Genomic DNA, 20,472 nt, shown 5'->3' on the forward strand with positions numbered 1-20,472 from the left:
GAGAACTTTGAAAAAACACATTTCTCAACAGATTAGGAAATGAGAGAAAAGGCCTGGAAGCAAATGAGAATGTAGGAAAAAATTCAGAGCATGAGGGGGTGTGTGTTGGGGCTGGGCAATGCTGTCGCAGAAGAGCCTGATGAGAGAGGAGGGGTCCAACCATGTAGCAATTAAGGGGTTTATTTTTATTTATTTTAAAATTAATAATTGATTAATTTGGCTACATGGGATCTTTGTGCAGTGAAGGTCCTGTGAAGGTCTGCACGCAGGATTTTTGTTGAGGCACATGGACTCTCCAGTTGTGATGCACAGGCTTAGTAGTGAAGGTGCTCGGGCTTAGTTGCTTTGCAGTGTGTGGGATCTTAGTTCCTCCATCAGAGATTGAACCTGCAATGCAAGTTGGGTTCTTAACTGTTGGACCACCAGGGAAGTCCCAATTAAGGGGTTTTAAATAGGAGAGTGATACAGTGAGGTTTTTAATTTACCTATTTTTATTATTTATTTTATATTATCTTATTGAGGTGTAATTGACATACAACATTACGCTAGTCTCAGGTATAAAACAGTGATTCAATATTTGTATATATTATGAAATGATCACCACAATAAGTCCAGTTATTAGTAACATCACCACTGTACATATCAGTAGTTGCAATTTTTTTTCTTAGGAGAACTTACAAGATCTTAGTAACTCTAATGTATGCATTGTGAAGTGAAAGTCACTCAGTCGTGTCCGACTTTTTGTGACCCCAATGGACTATAGGGTCCATGGAATTCTCCAGGCCTGAATACTGGAGTGGGTAGCCTTTTGCTTCTCCAGGGGATCTTCCCAACCCAGGGATCGAGTCCAGGTCTCCTGCACTGCAGGTGGATTCTTTACCAGCTGACCCACAGGGAAGCCAGTGTATGCTTTACAGTGTTATTAACTGTGGTACCTTGTTCTGCATCATGTCCCCATGACCTGTTTATTTTATAACTGGAAATTTGTGTCTTTTGACTTTCTTCACCCACTTCAACCACCCCCATTGCCTGCCTCTGGCAGCTACCACTCTGTTCCCTGTACCTGTGAGCTTGGGCACATAGATTGTTTCCGTATCTTGGCTATTGTAAATAATGCTGCAGTGAACGAGGGCACAGCTGTCTCTCTGAGCTGGTGTTAGTTTTTGTTTTTGAAGTGATGACCAGCAGAATTGTGGAGAATGATTGAAAGTGGCCAGCTGAGAAGCAGGGAGATGAGTCAGGGACTCTTGCAGTCTTTCAGGTAGGAGATGATGGTGGCCTCACTCTGTGAGACAGAAAGAATTGTTGAGAAGCAGGGGATTTAGAGTTGCCTAACTGACAGGACTTCATTGACTGATCGAGGAGAGAGGTAGAGATTGGTATTTAGGATGAGTCTCACATTTTCCATGGCTTCCCTGGTGGCTCAGACAGTAAAGAATCGACCTACAATGCAGGAGACAGGGTTAGATCCCTGGGTCAGGAAGATCGTCTGGAGAAGGGAATGGCAACCCACTCCAGTATTCTTGCCTGGAGAATCCCCATGGACACAGGTGCCTGGCAGGCTACAATCCATAGGGTTGCAAAGAGTTGGACACAACTGAATGGCTAGTTGTACAACGAGGTCCCCTGAGTTGAACGTCCTAAAAGAGGTCACTGTATGTTAGAAATTTCAGGAGGACTATCTGGCGGGATCAGGTCAATATCTTGGCAGCACACAGAATGTGCTATAGCACTTCCTACCACAGAAACTTCTGTGACTATAGAAGGGCTGTTCCTGGGACCGCATTTGGCTCTCCGTTTGTGGTACCATTTTGAAGTAGTTTTGTCTTATTTTGTTTTTTAAATTTCATCTGATTCAGGCTCAAAAGAACATCGATTTCCTGGAGGAATAATACAGTTGGCACAATATTGGAAAAATAGAAGTGAACTGAGCCACAATGAAAAAATTTTTAGTGAGTTCCTGAATCAGGTAATTGAGAAAAATGTTTTGATGATTATCAAAATGGATGAAATATGAGCTTTAGGTTGGGTCAGTTTTTTTGGACAAAGCAAAAGGAAAGAGCTAGTCAAACACTCGTTGACTTGATCAGCGCAAACTATGGATTGAGGCCTCATTGTGAATTTGGAAGCTTAACTTCTTGGCATGGATGGTTACATTAATAAAGAGACTGGAGGCTTGTGAGATTTCTCTTTTCATGTGTTTTAAATGCTCACCTGGCGGTATTGTTTAATGACTAAGAGCACCGCTCTGGCATCAAATCCCGTGATTCAAACCCCAGTTCTGCCACGGTGTGTCCCTAGTTTACTCAGGCAACCTAGACTTTATTTTCATCTCATATGGTTAGTGGCAATCTTACAAGAGTGTTATAAGGGATAAGTGACATGATAACTGTAAAGGATATAAAAAATTGCCTGTTCTCAGTGAGGGCTTTATAAATATTAGTTACTACAATGATAATATGAATTGCTAAATTGCTGAGTTGAATGTTGGCTAAATGTTGGAATTCATTTTTCTTTTTCTTAAGCATCAAAAAGCCCTCACTTTGAGTACACTCAGGATTTATAACAATGGATTACGACAGCCACACTTTCATTTTAATGCAAATGAAATGGGATACGTAATAAATGGATGTGCAAAGGTAATTTCTCTGTGAACAATTTTTTTTCCTTTTCAGTGCAGAAGGAAGCGAACAAGGAGGTATTTCTTTGTTTTGGTTCATTTGTTGGTAATAGAATAGGACTTTGTGCACATGGCTTTCTGGGCATGGTTTCCTTAGAGGATACCATGCATGTCCTATGAGGTAACTTCCAAATTTGCTCTTAGCATGAGAAGGGTTCTAAGAACATTTCAGAACTGATAGAGAGGCTTATCACTAATGGTGAAGGGCTGGAATACCTGCTTACATTTTCTGAGTTTTGCATTCTCTGGTAACGTAAGCATTTAATGTGCTCTGCTTTGGGGACCATGAAATTGGCTGTTTGCCTCTCAGTGTAATATGAGTGGGGGTGGTGGGGAGGTGTGGAGCCCCAGTAGGGTGGCCATATGTCCCATTGGTGAAATTATTAATAGCACCCCTTTTGACTCTACAGAGAGTCCTGGTTTGGGTGATCAATTAATTATATGATTACCATAAGAAAAGCCACACAGAGTATCATCTTACTACAGTGATTTGACAGAAGCTCCTCTGGGCTTTCGTAGGGATCCTGGGAAGATCTGCAGGTAAAAATGGGCTTCTCTAGCATATATCTGCCTCAGTCGTGACAGAATCAGACCAGACTGAAATTCACCTTTTATGTCATCTGGAGCAAAAGTTTTAAGTTTTTAGAGGCAACAGCTTTACCAAACTGGAAGAGGGCATTGTCATTAATCCTCCACAGATTTCCTTTCAAGGATCGGATGTTCTTTGTGAGGTGCTTTGTGCACATGTGTGTGCGTTTATGTGCATTCAGTCTCCAGCCCTCTTAAAGGAAGACCCTTAGGATGCTGCTCTCCCAGAAGGCTGAATTTTCCCAAATGAGTGGAAAGGAGGGTGTAGGGGCAGTAAAACACTGGAATTTAAATCCTCTGCCTAATTAGTGAATGAATGTCATTGACACCCTTAATTAGAACATGGCAGTTAATGCTTTTTTTGTATGAAGTTCTGCAGTATTGATTTCACTAATGCATTTTGAGGGACATTTACTTCAATAGAGTATCTTCTGAGTTTTGTGGAACTCTGTCTCAGAAACAGGAGTGTGAACGTGAAGGATTGCCTCTTTTTTACTGTTTACCTTCTCTAAGAAGTCCCTTTATAACTACGTGCTTTTATTGATCTGTTCACTATGAATACTTATCCTTATTGAATATATGATTTTATGTGCTTCAGTTCAGCATAGTTTTTTCCCCCCTCCTTAGGTGGGCATTATCAATGCTCAGAGTTTCACAGAGTTTAACATTCACATTGGAGATGTGATATTTTTCCCCACTGGAACCCAGCATTACATTAAGAGCACATGCGATGAGGATTTGCTTCTCATTCTTGCCTTCAGCACTGGAGACCAGGTGAGAATAAGCCAGTGGCAGAGATGTTGGTGAGTGCCAGTGATGTGCAGAGTCCTCTGCTAAGCAGTGTATCTGGGTCATAGAGGGGACTCAGCACATGGATATTGAATCGATGACTGGTTTAATGAACTGACTGAACCGATGTGTGAAGAGGAGAATTGGAGGTCAAATAATCTTTTCATTTGGTTATAAAGGGATCCAATACATCACATTTCTCTCTCAATTCCCCGAATTCTCAACCAACTGAGAAAAAAGATGAAAGAGTAGCATGTGCGTGCTCAGTTGCTTCAGTCTCGTCTGACTCCTTGCAACCCCATGGACTGTAGCCCTTCAGGCTCCTCTGTCCCTGGAATTTTCCAGGGAAGAATACTGGAGTGAGTTGCCATGGCCTTCTTCAGGGGATCTTCCCAACCCAGGGATCGAACCTGTGTCTCTTAAGTCTCCTGCATTGGCAGGTGGATTCTTCACCAGTAGTGCCACCTGGGAAGCCCAAAGAGCAGCATACAGAGACTTAGAAAATCCTTTCTATTACTAATCATGAAGATATTTGGAAATATGATTAGCATCTGTGGGTAGGTGGGTTTCCTAATATCTACTGGGTTGGCCAGGATTGGTGTTGAGGTGAGCTCTTACACACTTTATGGCATAGAGAAACAGAAACACAGCCTGAATTTTGAAGCTTTGCCAGCTCCCAAACAGAGAGGGAGGAGGTGAAGTAAGCACGGCCAAATTATTCTTCTGAAATTTTGGTAGAGAGATAAGGGAGAAAGAGAAAGAGAAAGAGGGAGGAAGGAAAAGAAAGTCTCTTGTATATGAAAAGAAACTATAGGAGACACGAAGTAGCATGAAGTATGACTCAGCAGTGCTCCTGAGGAGGAGTAGCATTCCCTCCCATCATTGTTTGAAGCAAATCTGATATACCATGATCTGTATTATAAAACCCATATTAAGAGAAATTATTTATTATATTAAATAGTTGTTTGCTTTCAAAAATTCACCCCAGTGTTCCTTAATTAGCTGGAATAATGTGTTTGAAGAATAAGAATAAATAGTAGAACTTAGATTTTAGAAAAAGATCTTAGGACTAGATTCCCTGCCGAGACAGGGTGAGAATTATGAGTCTGGGGGCCCCTGGGGCAGGTCCAGAAACAGACAGGCCATGGTTCTTCCCACGTGGAGACCCAGCAAGATCTCCAGTGGGGAGCACAGTGTGGATTCAGCAGTTTCATCAACAAGACCTACACCAAGAGGCGAGCCTGTCCTGCTGGGTGATGCTCATTTTCCATGATGACACTTCCCCTCTTTAAGGGAGACTGGAAAACTCCAGAGTCTGCTTCTCTGAGTCTCCAAACCTTTCTGGTGGTACCTGGGGTGAGGTTTATGGAGAGCTCTTTGAGAAAGATACGTACTAGAAAACTATTAACAGCTGTAGACTTGCTCGGGGGAAGGTGAGGGATAGGATTCTGGTGTCCCATACTTTTGGAGTCGGTCTCACTGGAATCGGACATGACTGAGTGACTTTCATTTTCACTTTTCACAAGATACAAATTTCCAGTTATAAAATAAACAAGTCATGGGGACATGATGCAAAACAAGGTATACACTGGCTTCCCTGGTAGCTCAGCTGGTACTTGCACTGCTACTGCCCCCCGCCTTGGTCTTTATTCTCTACAGTTATTATAAGAACAAATCACGAAGCAAAATCAAATCCAATATAAATAGGAAAAGAAGGGAAAAACATCAAAAGAGAGGAGGGAGAGAGGATGAGAGACAGTCTGAGAGATGGAAACACACACCCAGAAGGAAACAGAGGATGAGAGATGGGAGCACAGAGGAGACATACGTGCCCAGAAACACACACACACACACACAGAGACAGAGACATGCACAGACATAGAGATGGAGAACCACAAGGAGAGTGACACAGACAGAGAAGCAACGCAGAGACATATGGACAGAAGGAAACACACAAACACAGACAGAGACCCATAGGGAGAGACACAGGAGGAGAGACACACGGACACATACATACCCACACACAAACAGACCTGTACACACAGGAGAGGGAAAGGCAGACAGACCTAGAGAGAAACACACACGGAGAGATTCAAAGACATACAAGCTCAGAGACACACGCAGACAGAGAAGCACAGTGAGCGACACAGAGAGACCCACATACATGCAGAAATTGAGAGGCTGGCTGAGAAAGGAGGTGGTGTCAGAGCGGGAGGGGAGCAGAGAGAAGGACAGGAAGATAGTGATGGAGAGAGGGCGGACAGAGTCAAACCAGCTGGACACCCTGCCCCAGAGGCAGAGACAAACGACTGTCTCTGGCTACGGAGAAGGAGGGCCGCTTACAGGGCCTCCCGGTGAGCCTCCATCATGTGCCTCTGGGCGTGGAGCCTGGGGAGGCCCTTTGGGCAATAATCCCTGCTTCTAGGTGGGCAGAAGCTCGTGCTCCCTCTTTAAAGAGAACCAGCTCCCAGTGGGATGGAGGTCCCTTCTAAAGAGATGCCTCGGCATCTCTAGCCATCAGTCACTTTCCTTATTCCTGGAGTTGAAAAGGTGAGCTCCCCCTGGCAAGAGAAGATAAGCACAAGGGGACCATTTGCAGGATTTCACAGCTCCTGGTGTTACATAGCCGCGCAGCTAATGTCCTGAAAATGCCCTGCTGGCTGTAGGATATATGTGGCCGTACTTTGGCGCTCACACCTCTTCTCTTGGTTTCCACTATCAGTTGCAAACCCTTGACATGGACGATTATCTCCAGGCCACCGCAGACCACATCCTGGCTCAGCTTTTCTTCAAGAAGCAAAGTGAGTTTAAGAAGATCCCCCAATTTAAGGAAGACCAGGCAGTCAACCTGCCTTAGATTTGCTGACGTGTTCATACCTATTTTTTTTTCTTCATATGTTATTACTGTTTTTTAAAGAAGGTCCACTTGGCTCATGAACTTGGAGCTCCTTACAGAGAGACATTGGTCAAGCAGGTGTGAAAGCAGCCCCACGGGCTCATTTAGCTAAGCTCATAGGCAACTCGTGCTAAGCGAACATTTCCGTGTACTCTGCAGCTTATCTACAGAGGGGCTCTGCTCAATTAAATTACTATTTTTTAATGGATTTTAGTATGCATGTATATATTTATTTTGCTTTTGTTGCATCAGATTTATTACTCCAAATGAAAATCCATTCTTTTTTTTGCACATGAGTGAAACTTAGTGCCATGCTTGTATTTTTGCTATTCATCACTGTGGAAGGAAGTATGGAGATCAGCCTGCTTATGTATGTACATACAGACGCAGCCAGAAGAAGCCAGGTGCATCTAACCTTGTCTGGAGAGTTTAGTGTAGAATCTTAGGTTAGCCACTCTCAATGCTTTTGTCGACATGAAGATACTTTTTATAAGGCTCAAAATTTCAAGGACTCACACGAGTAGTTTACTTATTGTATATTAGCTGAGAAAATACTTAATGGCAAACTAATTATAAATTCAGTATTTTCTTTGAATGTATTTGAATTTTATTAATCACATCACAGACTATTTACTTTTGAGGAACAGTCATCTGTATATTTGAGAAGCAAGTGTTTCTTTAGTCTATTGGGTGGGTGTGTATGTGGATTTGAAGACTACTTTTCATCACTTGGAAACTGGTAGGAGCTGGTGGTCTCTAAGTTGGGGGTCATTGTCTTAAGTAGAAAAGAGTTTGTTCAAATCTAACCAGTGCTTGATTTTTCTTTGTTGTTTTGTCACTAAGTCGTTCTAACTCTTTGCGACCCCGTGGACTGTAGTCTACCAGGTTCATCTGTCCAGTTTTCCTGGAAAGAATACTGGAGTGGTTTGCCATTTCCTCCTGCAGGGGATCTTCTCAACCCAGGGATCGAACCTGTGCTCCCTGCATTGGCAGGCAGATTCCTTACCACTGAGCCGCCAGGGAAGCCCTGAGTTTTCTTTATAGTTTATCTTAATAGGTATCTGGTACCTCTGCGTTTTGCTTGGGTACCACTGTCAATTCTGGGCTATACTATATACAGCTCTAGTCAGTATAGACACTTGTTAATGCTTTCAGCCAGCACCCTCTTTCAGTTATATTTCCCTGACTCATAATGAAATTTTTAGATATTTTAAGGATGTTTGTTCTTAGCCGAAGAAGGAATCTGTTTATATGTTCCTTTCTCTCTCTCTATGTGTGTTTCTCTCTTTAGATAACTAGCTCTGTTGACCTTATAGAAGACAGAGAATCAGGAATGATCCCCTTTGATGGGGGAGTAGTCGTTTGCATATTATATATGATCAGGTCATGAAAGGCCTGTCATCCCTTGCTACCAAGGTGTATTTACCTTATTGCCATTTTCCAGGAGAGCCAGCTGAGATTAGAGCTTGGTAGCACAGGGGATTTTGTGGTGGTAGTCTTGCTTTGAAGAGACTTTGTAGGGAGTTCGTCACCATCCAGGAGGAGGCGCATGGTTGAGAAGATGCAGGGAGGAGCATAGGACAGTAGGTGTGTGGAAGGTGGATGTCCAAAGAGAGGGGGAGTATTCATAAAAGGAGGCGGTGTGTGTGGACAGAGCTTACCTGCAAATCTTGTTTTACTTTGGGACTTTTTAAAAATATATTATAAACCAGGTGATAATCCCTTTTCTTGAATCAGGAAGTGTATCTGATTACTATGTGATCATTTAATAAAGATTTTGTGTATCTGCATATTATTTTGTCATTTAATTTTTTCTTCTTTTCTTAATTTATTTTTAATTGAAGGATAATTACAATATTGTGTTGGTTTTTGCCATACATCAGCATGGATCAGTCATAGGTGTATGTATATCCCCTTCCTCCTAAGCCTCCCTCCCACCTCCCACCCCATCCCACAGCTCTAGGTTGTCACACAGCACCGGTTTGAGTTCTGTGAGTCATACAGCAAATTCCCACTGTTTTGTCATTTAATTTTAAATGAAACCTGTTCTTGCAGTTTTATGAATTTGGCACATTACTGGATTCCTTCTATGCATCCTTGAAATATGCTATATCATCATCTAAAGACAAAATACTATGGTGTTGGAACTCTCTGGGTTTCCTGACTTAGGTTTCCAGCCTATTATGTATTTAAAAAAGAAAAATAGTAAAAATAAAATTGAATGATCTAATGAAGACATATTAATTGGATGTTGTTGGTATATTATTTTATGGGGGGATTTTTTTCTTTTTGACCACACTGCTCAGCTTCAGGGATCTTGGTTCCCTGACCAGGAACTGGACTCGGGGTCATGGCAGTGAAAGTGCAAAGTCCTAACCACTGGGCCGCCAGGAAATTCCCTGGGGAGGATATATTCTTAGTTTTCACTTGGTGGTTCTAATTTCAGTCCTTTTTCCCTGTTTGGAAAGCTGATGTCTAACTTTAATACCATTTTATTCCTTAGGGTAATTTCATCCATTACTACTCAAGTGCTTTTAAGCTTTTTGGTATACCTACTTTATTTATTATCAAATCAATAGATTGAAGAGTGAATTGCTCAGTCAGACTGATTATTTGTCATCATTTAGGCAAAACCCAGGCATTTGACTGAAAAGCTCCTTTAAAACTGAACCTACCTTACTCACTTTACACAGCCAGTCTATAATACAGCTACATTTGATTCATTTGAAATGGTTTGAATTGTACATAAAAAGTTCTTAAATCTTTAGAACTTTTTAACAGCAGCTTTGAATAACTGAATGGAGCGAATTGATTTGCCTAGAGGAGCTACAAGGTTAGGTAAACACCACTGAGTGTTCCTTACTGCTTATAAATAGTGCAAGGTGGTTATAAAAAGTTTCTTGTTCATATTCTTATCCTTTCCTATTAAAGAGTAATCAGGCTGCTTTTTACCACCAAACCAATTTAGAAAAAGGAAAATACTTACTTTTACTATATAACTTGATTCTTAATGACCGTAATTTACCAACGGTTGCAAGTGATTTTCAGTTATATAGCATTACTACTGTTAAAAAAAACTAAGAAAAGAAAGTGGAAAAAAAAAAGCCACAGTGACTTTGTGCTATAATCAGAAGTGATAAGTGGTATTTCTTCCACTCTCTGCACTCACCATAGCTTCATGAAACTCGTATGTTCACTTTGGAGCACTGTTCCTTTATACAGAACAGTAGGACACTGGAGAGTCCAGAAAAGAAAACTGATGCTAAAAAGATGAAAACCTATGTTTTCTTCAGTGTACTTAAGTTGGAACTGTCGGGAAAAAAGTTAAGGGATGACGTAGAAACAATGAAGTTGTACAGCTGGTAGAGGCCATGTATCGTGTGACCTCAGTGCTTCAGTTTGCAGAGAGACAAAGTGATACCTGACAAGGATAGGGTGCCCAGATTGTAAGTAAGATATTTGAGACAAAGTCTGGATCTTTTGAGGTGCTTTGCACCTCCCCTGGGGAGTTTATTTTTTAAAGGGTCCGCTAGTAAATGTTTTATTTATTTACTTTTATTTATTGTATGTTTGGTTGCATTGGGTCTTGGTTGCTGCATGTGGGCTCTCTCCAGTTGCAGGGAGCAGGACTGCTGTCTAGTCGCCGAGCTCAGGCTCGTCATCGTGGTAGTTTCTCCTGTTGTGGAGCTCAGGCTGCAGTCGTTACGGCTCACGGGGTTAGTTGCTCCGTGGTATCCTTGTAGAGTTTTTTGATGACTGTTTTCAAGTATATACAAGATTCCTCCACCTGAAGCAGAACTCTACACTAGGAAATGGACCGTCTTCAAGTGGGAGAGGTGGCTTCTGCCACCTGCACTTCAGCAGCCCCAGTGCCAACACCGCTTCTCCTTTTCTGAGCCTGGAACGTGCCCGGTGTCCAACCCCCTGGTAAAGAGGTGACCAGAGCCCCCTGAGATCACTGTACCTATGTAGCCAAGTATTCCCTGCTTGAGTTTTCATTTTAAAGTTTTATTAAACAATTTTTATATTGTGGCTCAGACGGTAAAGAATCTGCCTGCAATGCAGGAGGCCCGGGTTCGACCCCTGGGTCAGGAAGATGCCCTGGAGAAGGGCATGGTGACGCACTGCAGTGTTCTAGCCTGGAGAATTCCATGGACAGAGGAGCCTGGCGGACTATAGTCCATGGAGTCGCAGAGTCAGACGTGACTGAGAGACTAACACACTTACACTGATAAAATGAACATAACATAAAAGTCACCATTTTAAGGTGTACAGTTCAGTGGCATTAAGTATATTCGCCTTGTTGCGTAGTCACCAGCACTGTCCATTCCCAGAACTCTCCAGCATCCCAAGCAGGAATATAATACCCATTAAACACTAGCTCCCCATTCCCTTCTCCTCCCCAGCTCCTGGTAACCTTTATTTTCTGTCTTTATAAATTTGTCTATTTTAGGTCCCTCATATAAGTGGAGTCATACAATGTTACTCAGGCCTTATTTTTATGAATTTTTTTACTCATTTTCAATAATTATGCCTTTACTATATTCTTATCATTGTGCTGGGATACACAAGAGACATGAAGATGTGGTCTCTACAAATTTATAATTTAAATATTTCTTATTTAGTTCTATATTTCTCTTCCCTCCCCACCCCTGTATGAACCCAGCCCTTATCATGAGTATTCAAAAGAATGTTTATTCATTTAGATCACGTTAAGGGGCTACCCAGGTGGCACAGTGGTAAAGAATCCACCTGCCGATGCAGGAGATGCAAGGGTTTGATCCCTGGATTAGGAAGATCCCTTGGAGGAGGAAATGGCAACCACTCCAGTATTCTTGCCTGGGAAATCTCATGGACAGAGAAACCTGGCGGGCTATAGTCCATGGGGTCACAGAGACATGACTGAACACACACACACACACACACAAGGAGTACATAGTAGCAGAATTGAAAAAAATTAAAGACGTGAGTCTATATTAAGCATTTGTATTTCCAGAGAAGGCAACACTCAGTCTTTTTGGTGGTTCCCATTCCAGAGACTGTCATAACAGTTCTTGGTCCTCAAATTTTTCATAACTCTCATAAAATTGCTTTTCCTCTACTTTTTTTTTGAAGGCACCTCATTCTAGTCCCTGAAGTTTAGTCATCCAGAGTGTTTGACTTCTGTTCTTTAAACATTAACAAGAAACCCCATGTAGCCTCAGCAGGTGTCCCTTACATCTCTTACCTTGATTGAGGAATGCCTAACTTCATCCTACTGGCAGTATACCTATTGTTTTATTATGTTAGCCTGTTGAATTCCATCTTCCTTTGTTCAGAATGTGGAGTAGCTCTCAATGAAAGGGAGCAGGCTTTGATGTGCAGGCTAAATGGATGTTGTACCAGAAGGGCCAGCTGTAGTGAGGGGGAGCCTGGACTCATGAACTTCAGTGAAGGCATTAGCCCACATCCCAAAAGACCACTTTGGATGTAGGGTCAATGAAGATTTTAAGATATTTAAATCATCACCTAGGAAAAATTTGCAAAGGAAAGAGTATCTGTGTTTTTTTTTTTTTTTGGTCTTTTCAGGAAATTGGACAATTAAGAGGCAGTGTTTTTTAATTTGTTTTTGTTTTGGTGTTAAGCATGCAGTACGCTGCAGCTGTTAGTACGTGTTGAGAATAAATTAAATAAAAATAGAACAGTTACTCCTAAGGTTGGTCTCAAGTGATTCATGTAAAGCCTTTAAATGTCTCCAGTACCTAGATAACTTTTCCTCCAGAATCAGCACTGCTCAGAGGATTGCTGTCGTGGGAGATAATTTTGTCTCTCTTTGTAAGGCGTTTTAGATAGTAAAAGCCAAGAAGAAGAAATTTCTGTCAACCAGGATGGATTGTCCTTTCAAATGTACTTTCTCTAATGTAAAATAAACCATTGGAGATGAGTTTACAAGTTTATATAGTTCTGAGTTCCCACCTCGCCTGGGTATGGGAAGGCTTTCTTAAATACACAGATAGCTCCAGAACAGAGAGAAGCAGGAACACGTACAAGAAAAGGGAAAGCTGTGGTTTTAAGGGCTGGAGTAGAAATCTTGAATTTCCTTTCCATGAGACATGTTCAGTTTTCTTTTAAAATATTTGCTTTTGACTGGAAAACTTTTCTAGCCAGATATAATCTACTTTGGCCTATATGTTTAGCTACTACCCCTTAGGTCTTTTAACTTTCAGTTCCTCATTTAGATAAAGCATACAGGAGCAAAATGTCCAATTGCAAGTGTACAGCTTGGTGATTTCTGCAAACAGAACATGTGCATTCATCTAGCACTTTGATCAAGAAATATTATATTACCTGCAAGTCCTCTTGTGGGGCCAGCTTCAGTCACCACCCCCAATATGATAAGCAGTTTTTGAACTTTGTATGCATGGGATCATAGTCTGTGTGCTTTTGGGGACTTGATTTATTTTCCATAACATTATGTTTTCAAAACTCATTCATGTTGTTGCTCCTCCTCTTCACTTAGTTTTTTTTTTTTTTTTCCTTTTTCTTCAGATAGACATGTTGCTTTCATGTGTCACCTCCTTGATTCAGTGTAGGGAGCCATGACATGTGTATAAGTGGAGTGACTCGAAGTCAGGTCCTCTTGGTGGCCTTCATCGCTAGGGCTGTCCCTGCTTTTTTTTTCTTCTACATGGTTGTTATCTGGGCAGAACTGAGATCTAAGAAGAGAGAAGTGCTAAAAACTTAGCACTTTCTGTCTGAAGTTTCTTTTCCTTTAACACTCTCCTTACTCCAACTCTTTCCACCCCAGTCCATCAGGTGGGAGGAATGTGATCAATGCTGACTACTCCAGCCAGGTTCAATTCCATGGCAACACTTTCCCCCAAACAGAAGTCCTTTTTCTTTAATTAGGGAGGCAGAAGTAAAGGAAGGTGACCTAGAAGTAAAGGAAGGTGACCTATTGGCTTTCATAAAAAATAAAAATAAAAAAACATCATTCTTGTTTGGTTGGCAAGTTGTTCATAACTGTTTTCCCTCTCCTGGTTTCCTTGTCCATGAGAAATGAGCTAGTACTTCATAAAAATAAATTTAACAGCAGCTATTTTTAAGAGAGAGAGATTTAAACTTCACAAACATATAGCTTAGATGAAATAACTCTTTCAAGTTTGAGCAATTGATTTTATCAAGAGTTTTTCCCCTGGGCTCTTTGCAGAATGAAATTTATAATAGTAGCTCTGTAGTTTTGAAGGTCCTCTTTTTACTAAGTATGTGTCAGTTCATTCATTTTAATGCACAGTGCAGAAGTAAAGCCAATAGCTGTCTGAATGTGTCTACTTCAATTACTAATGCAGTATCAAGAAAATCAATAGATATTTGAACACTACTCCAACTTATTCTTCTGACCTAAAAGGCAGAGGATGATGCTGAAGCTGAAGCCCCAGTACTTTGGCCACCTGATGGGAAGAACTAACTCATTTGAAAAGACCCTGATGCTGGGAAAGATTGAAGGCAGGACAAGAAGGGGACGACAGAGGATGAGATGGTTGGATGGCGTCACTGACTCGATGGACATGAGTTTGAGCAAGCTCTGAGAGTTGGTGATGGACAGGGAGGCCTGGTGTGCTGCAGTCCATGGGGTCGAAAAGAGTCAGACATGACTAAACGACTGAACTGAACTGATTCTCTGGAATGAAGTCAACTTAGATTCTTAGGTTGCAGTCAAAGTGGTTATATAACAAAGACAAAAGAATTGTGCATTTGTCATCTGATATTTCTTTTTATATTTATTATCAGTGTTTGCAGGACAGGGAGAAATGGAGGAGGAAGTGGGAGGAAGAGTGTAATGGTTGCTGTGGTTTTAGATGCTAAGGGAGATACAGACCCTCCTGTAACTCTGCAGTGACTGCGAGAAGGACTGTCCGGGAGGTGGATTATGGGGCAGGGGCTGCTGAAGCCTTCTGGCAAGTCCCTCCTCACAGTCCTTGACCCTGGCTGCCTGATTGGAAAAGTGACTGCAGAGGCAGAGCTCATCTGGAGAGGTCTCTCCACGTGCCTCTGCTTGGGGCATGAGAACCATTTCCATTTGTAAAATGAAATGTTGAGAATCCTGCATCTGTGGGCACTAAAAATTCCCCAAACCCAAGATGTGAAGGTCAAATAGAATAGAGAGTTACCTTTTGAGGCCTTGCTATAAAATATGTGTAGAAAATTTGAATTTAGTTTGTACGACGGGTTTAGGGACAGTTGCTAGTAAGAATATTATGATCTGAACGATGGATTAGATGTAGGGCTGAGGTCCAAACACCAGTCACACATCCACAATAGGCATCTAAGAAATCAATATGAACTCAAATTAGTATCTGAAGCCTTTCCCCAAAGTACCTTTGTTTAACGGAGTGAAAATCCCCATCCATTAAGTGTCATGGGTCAGATTACTCCGTCACCTGCAATGACATCACCACAACTGTCTGGAATGCCACATGGCTTATACTGTGTTTTGGAAAATTCTTGCTTGTGGTGACCCCACTTCCTTCATCAAAGCCCCTTCCCATGTGCTGCTTGTTGGGAAGCCCAGTACAAAATAGCCGGTTGGAGGAAGTCCTTGGGAAAATGGCGAAGGGCCAGAAGTACCCCGGCTTGGTGCTGTGGGCAGAAAAACATCTCCTGCCTTTGGTTATGCCCGGTGCCAAGATTTAATAATAAATATTAAGGATGTTGCTTGAGAAAACGGGTTATGGGATAAGCACATGGATCACTTAGAGCGCGCTGTCCTTGAAATAGTTTTACTGATTAGGTGTTAACCCCGTACGCGCTCTGCTGGCTGTATACCCTAAGCTCTTTGTTCCTGCTTCTATAAAAAGGCTTGACTGCAGAAATAAACTTGTCAGTCCTTGCAAGAGACTGTCCAAGTGTCATTCTTTCAGGTTCGTCGCTTCTAAGTTCCGGGGAGAAAATCCCCAACAAGTGGCGCCACAAACAGGGACTTGAAAGGAAGGCTGAACAAAGCGACGAGCCCCTGCAGAAAGAGGTAGGCAGGATGGGACAACATAGCAGTAAAATTCCTTTCATTTCTATAATGCATCATTTTTTGAAACAAAATGGTGTTAATGTTTCAAGAGATCAGTTGAACGACTGCTATCATATTTTACTGGAACAATTCATGGTTCCCAGAAGAGGGGACACTCAATCTAGACATATAGAAAAGGGTTAAAAATAATGTTTTGCGAGCATATCGGCAAGGGTTACATGGTCACTGACACGGGCTATCATAGAACAAATTGAAGGGCATAACGTTGATTTGGAAGTAAAAAACTATTCAATCTTTACATGAATATGAGCATAAGGAACAAGATATACAAGGTGCTTTGAAATATAAGAATGTTATGCTCAATCAGACACAATCCTTAGAAAAACAACTTAGAGACATATATACAGGATGTGTCAAAACTGAAGCCACTTAGAACAGAGGTCATTTCATTCAATGGACAGCCCAAATCTGAGGTTTTTCCTTCTGCTCCGCCTGTAACAGCAATTGCTAACTTTCCTCGTACTAATCATTTCACTCCTCCTCGGGAGATGCCTGCTTGCGCTTTCGCTTTCCCAATGCAATTTAATCAACCTGCCCAAGGCCAAAATACTTGGGCTAATCTAGATTTTGGCATGTTGTCTAGCTTTAAGAAAGCATGCACTCTGTACGGACCTACTTCTCCTTACTGTATGGAATTTCTTGGAGGATGGGCTGACCATTGGATGTCATATGATTTTTTTCAAATAGCAAAGATAATTCAAAATCCTCAGCAATTACTTCAGTGGCAAATATGGGTTAATGATGAGGCCCAACAAATGCTGTTTGACCAGCAATCTCATGGTAACCCTGCCAGTTTAACCTATGATAGACTCACCGGAACAAGAGCCATGGCCAATCTGATTGCACAATTAGCTAATATTACCTCTCAGATGTTACATTTCATTAAAGAAACTGCCTGCAGGGCATGGGCAAAAGTTGATAGCGCTAACTTTGATGGTTCATTTGTTAAGATTATTCAAGGACATGAGGAGGAATATTCTCAATTTATAGGAAAATTAAAGGATGCAGTTGAGAAATCTATTAAGGATGTGACTTTACAAAATATTATTTTAAAACAACTTGCTTTTGAAAATACTAATGAGGAATGTCGATCCGTGCTCAGACCAATTCGAGAGACTGGCTCTCTTATGGAATATTTGAAAGCATGTAGGGATATTGGATCTATGTCCCATAGAGCAAAATTGGCAGCATTGGAAACCTTTAATGTACAGAAAGCTGCTAATGCCAAATGTTTTAACTGTGGGAAGCCCGGCCATATGAAAAAACAATGTCGCATGCCAACACAGGCTGGAAAAAATAATACTACTTCTAATAAGAAGAGGCCTCCAGGAGTATGTCCAGGATGTAAAAAGGGGTTCCATTGGCTGAATGAATGTCATCCTAAATTTGATAAGGATGGAAACACTTTGAACTCCGGTGCACAACAAAAACAACAGGGAAACTGATAAAGGGTCATCCTCTAGCCCCACTACAAAAGGAGGACCTAACGTTATGACGCCACAAGCAGCTACATCTAAGAGTGATATACCTAGTCCTTATGATATGGAACTAATAGAATTATACAACCCCCACAAAGTTCCCACTGGATATTATGGCCCGATTCCACCCGGGACAGTGGGACTGATTTTGGGACGTAGTAGCTGCACAATGAGAGGTTTAATGGTTTTGACTGGTGTTGTGGATGAAGATTATGAAGGGGAAATACATGTTATGGTAAATGTTGTGAAAATGGGAAATGTATACTTACAAAAAGGGGAACGTTTTGCACAATTATTACTTTTGCCATATGTCAAACCAATGAGGGCATCTGATAAAGTTTGGCAGGGAGGCTTTGGCAGTACCAACCTTACAGCTGCACTATCCACCTTATTAAAGGAACATCAGAAACCCATGCTTACTTTACGCATATGGGGAAAAAATTTCACAGGCATGTTAGATACCGGAACTAACATTTCAATCATTAGAGCTGCAGAGTGGCCCCTTGATTGGGGTAAGGTTGTGGCTTCTTCTAGACTATTAGGAGTGGGTGAAGCTGATGCCACACAAACTTTTGTCAATGCATCCTATTTACAAGTGTATGGCCCTGATCAAATTGTAGTTTATCTTAAACCATATATTACTAATATCCCTATCAATTTATGGGGACGGGATTTTCTTGAACAAACGAAAGCCACAATTTCTTTAAATGAACCTTTTTAATGGGGGCCATTGAGTTAACACCACTGCCTCTCGATTGGGAATCTGATACCCCAGTATGGACACCTCAATGGCCCCTAACTAAAGAAAAATTGGCAGCTCTTACGCAATTAGTAAATGAACAATTACAAAAAGCTCATATAGAACCTTCATTTTCCCCATGGAATTCCCCTGTTTTTGTAATAAAAAAGAAATCAGGAAAATGGCAAATGTTCATAGATTTAAGAAATGTTAATAATACCATGTTACCTATGGGGCCCTTACAACCCGGATTGCCCTCCCCTTCTATGGTACCAAAAGGATGGTCTGTAGTTATCATTGACTTACAAGACTGCTTTTTTACTATACCTCTGCACCGTAAAGATAGAAAACGTTTTGCCTTTTCAGTTCCTTCTATAAATCACATGGCTCCTGCTAAAAGATTTCAATAGAAGGTGCTACCTCAGGGAATGATGAACTCTCCTACCGTTTGCCAATATCTCATATCTGTTTTATTACAACCTATTAGAGATAAATGTCCTATTGCGTTTATAATTCATTACATGGATGATATACTTCTTTCTATGGAATCTGAACTCTGTTTGCAACAGTTATACAATGAAGTTACTACTACTCTTCAAAATCATGGCCTGCTTGTTGTGCCAGATAAAATTCAATGGAAAGCACCCTTTAATTATTTAGGACATGTTATGGAAGAATCTAAAATCAAACCTCAAAAAATTCAAGTTTCTGTGCAATCTCTACACATGCTGAATGATTTTCAAAAATTGCTAGGAGATATTAATTGGCTGCGGCCATCTATTGGCATCCCCACCTATGCCTTACAAAATCTATTTAAAATTTTAGAGGGATCCCCTGACCCTAATAGTCCTAGGCAACTAACAAAAGAGGCCAAAGAAGAACTGGCCTTAGTGAAGAAACGCATTCAACAATCTTTTTCAACTCGGCTAGATTATGATCAACCAGTTTCTTTATATATATTCCCCACTGAACATTCGCCCACTGCAATTATAGCTCAACATAGCCCAATAGAATGGGTATATTTACACACTAAACAGTCTAAAAAAATTGTATCATATATTGAGAAAATAGGGCACTTAATTGTGTCAGGAAGACGCCATGTACAAACTTTGACTGGATTTGATCCATATGCAATACACATTCCCTTGACAAAAAAGGAATTGCAAATTGCCTTACAATATAACTTGACCATGCAAATGGCATTAAATGATTTTCAAAATGTTATCTCATTTCATTTGCCAAAAGGAAAATTATGGGACTTTCTACAATGTACTGAATTCATTGTAACTAATATCAGTGCATCCCAGCCTATTTCCAATGCACCCACCTATTTCATTGATGGCAACAAGAAAGGCATAGCAGGGACTGTCGGCTCTGATATCAAAGAGAAATTACCCACTACCTATTCTTCAGTACAAAGAGTTGAGTTGTATGCTTTATATGCTCTTTCGTCGCTTCAACAGTTATCCTTCAACGTATATACTGATTCCAAATACCTTGCTTCCCTTTTTCCTGATTTTGGTACTGCCTTTTTGTACAACCTAGATGAACTACAACTCTCTTTTCACAGACTCAAGCTTTAATTCGCTCACGTACGGAACCTTTCTTTGTTGCACATATACGTGCTCATTCAGGTTTACCTGGCCCTCTGGTTACAGGAAATGATGCTATTGACAGGCTTATAGCTCCCATTTTTATGTCTGCCAGTGACGAACATGCTAATCTTCATACCAATGCTAACAGATTGCACTCTAAATACCATATTCCTCTCGCTGAAGCACGGCATATTATTAAAACCTGTGATGTCTGCGCCCCTCTGCATTTACGGACTACGATTTCAAGAATTAATCCCCGGGGGCAACTAGGGGGCAACTGATTTCCTTCAGCAATCTGACTTCATCACTGCTCCTTAGGAAAGTTTTCTTTGCTTTTTGTCTCAGTTGATATATTTTTCGACTTTATCTGGACAATACCTATCTCTTCAGAATCCAGCAAACACGCCATTTCTGCACTCTTACTCACCTTCCCCGTTATGGGGATTCCTTCAGTCCTGAAAACAGACAATGGGCCTGCATTTACCTCACACTCGTTTCGTTCATTTTTATCAGAATGGAACATAACACACATTACAGGAATACCCTATAATCCTCAGGGTCAAGCCATTATTGAAAGAGCCCACCACACCCTAAAAACTCATTTATTAAAACAGAAAGGGGGAATATGGAAGAGGAGATACAC

At 41.1% G+C, this 20,472-nt stretch overlaps 1 protein-coding gene across 2 annotated transcripts in view; it reads left to right on the forward strand.

Annotated features, from left to right (window-relative positions):
* The window catches only part of LOC147346307 (uncharacterized), a 70,729-nt gene that overhangs the window by 47,678 nt on the left and 2,579 nt on the right, over nt 1-20,472 (forward strand). Inside the window, exons 9-12 of one of the 2 annotated variants that reach the window (XM_086372436.1) lie at nt 1,860-1,969; nt 2,526-2,639; nt 3,896-4,042; nt 6,780-6,858. In XM_086372436.1, the coding sequence (XP_086228562.1) occupies nt 1,860-1,969; nt 2,526-2,639; nt 3,896-4,042; nt 6,780-6,858 (450 nt within the window). Of the gene's footprint in view, nt 1-1,859; nt 1,970-2,525; nt 2,640-3,895; nt 4,043-6,779; nt 8,744-20,472 lie in introns of those variants that run through there. The other variant, XM_086372435.1, reaches the window with a different exon arrangement.

The sequence above is a fragment of the Bos grunniens genome, chromosome 24 (genome assembly GCF_055505025.1).
Source record: "Bos grunniens cultivar Pamir isolate PY7600 chromosome 24, Bosgru_T2T1.0, whole genome shotgun sequence".
Classification (NCBI taxonomy): Eukaryota; Metazoa; Chordata; class Mammalia; order Artiodactyla; family Bovidae; genus Bos; species Bos grunniens.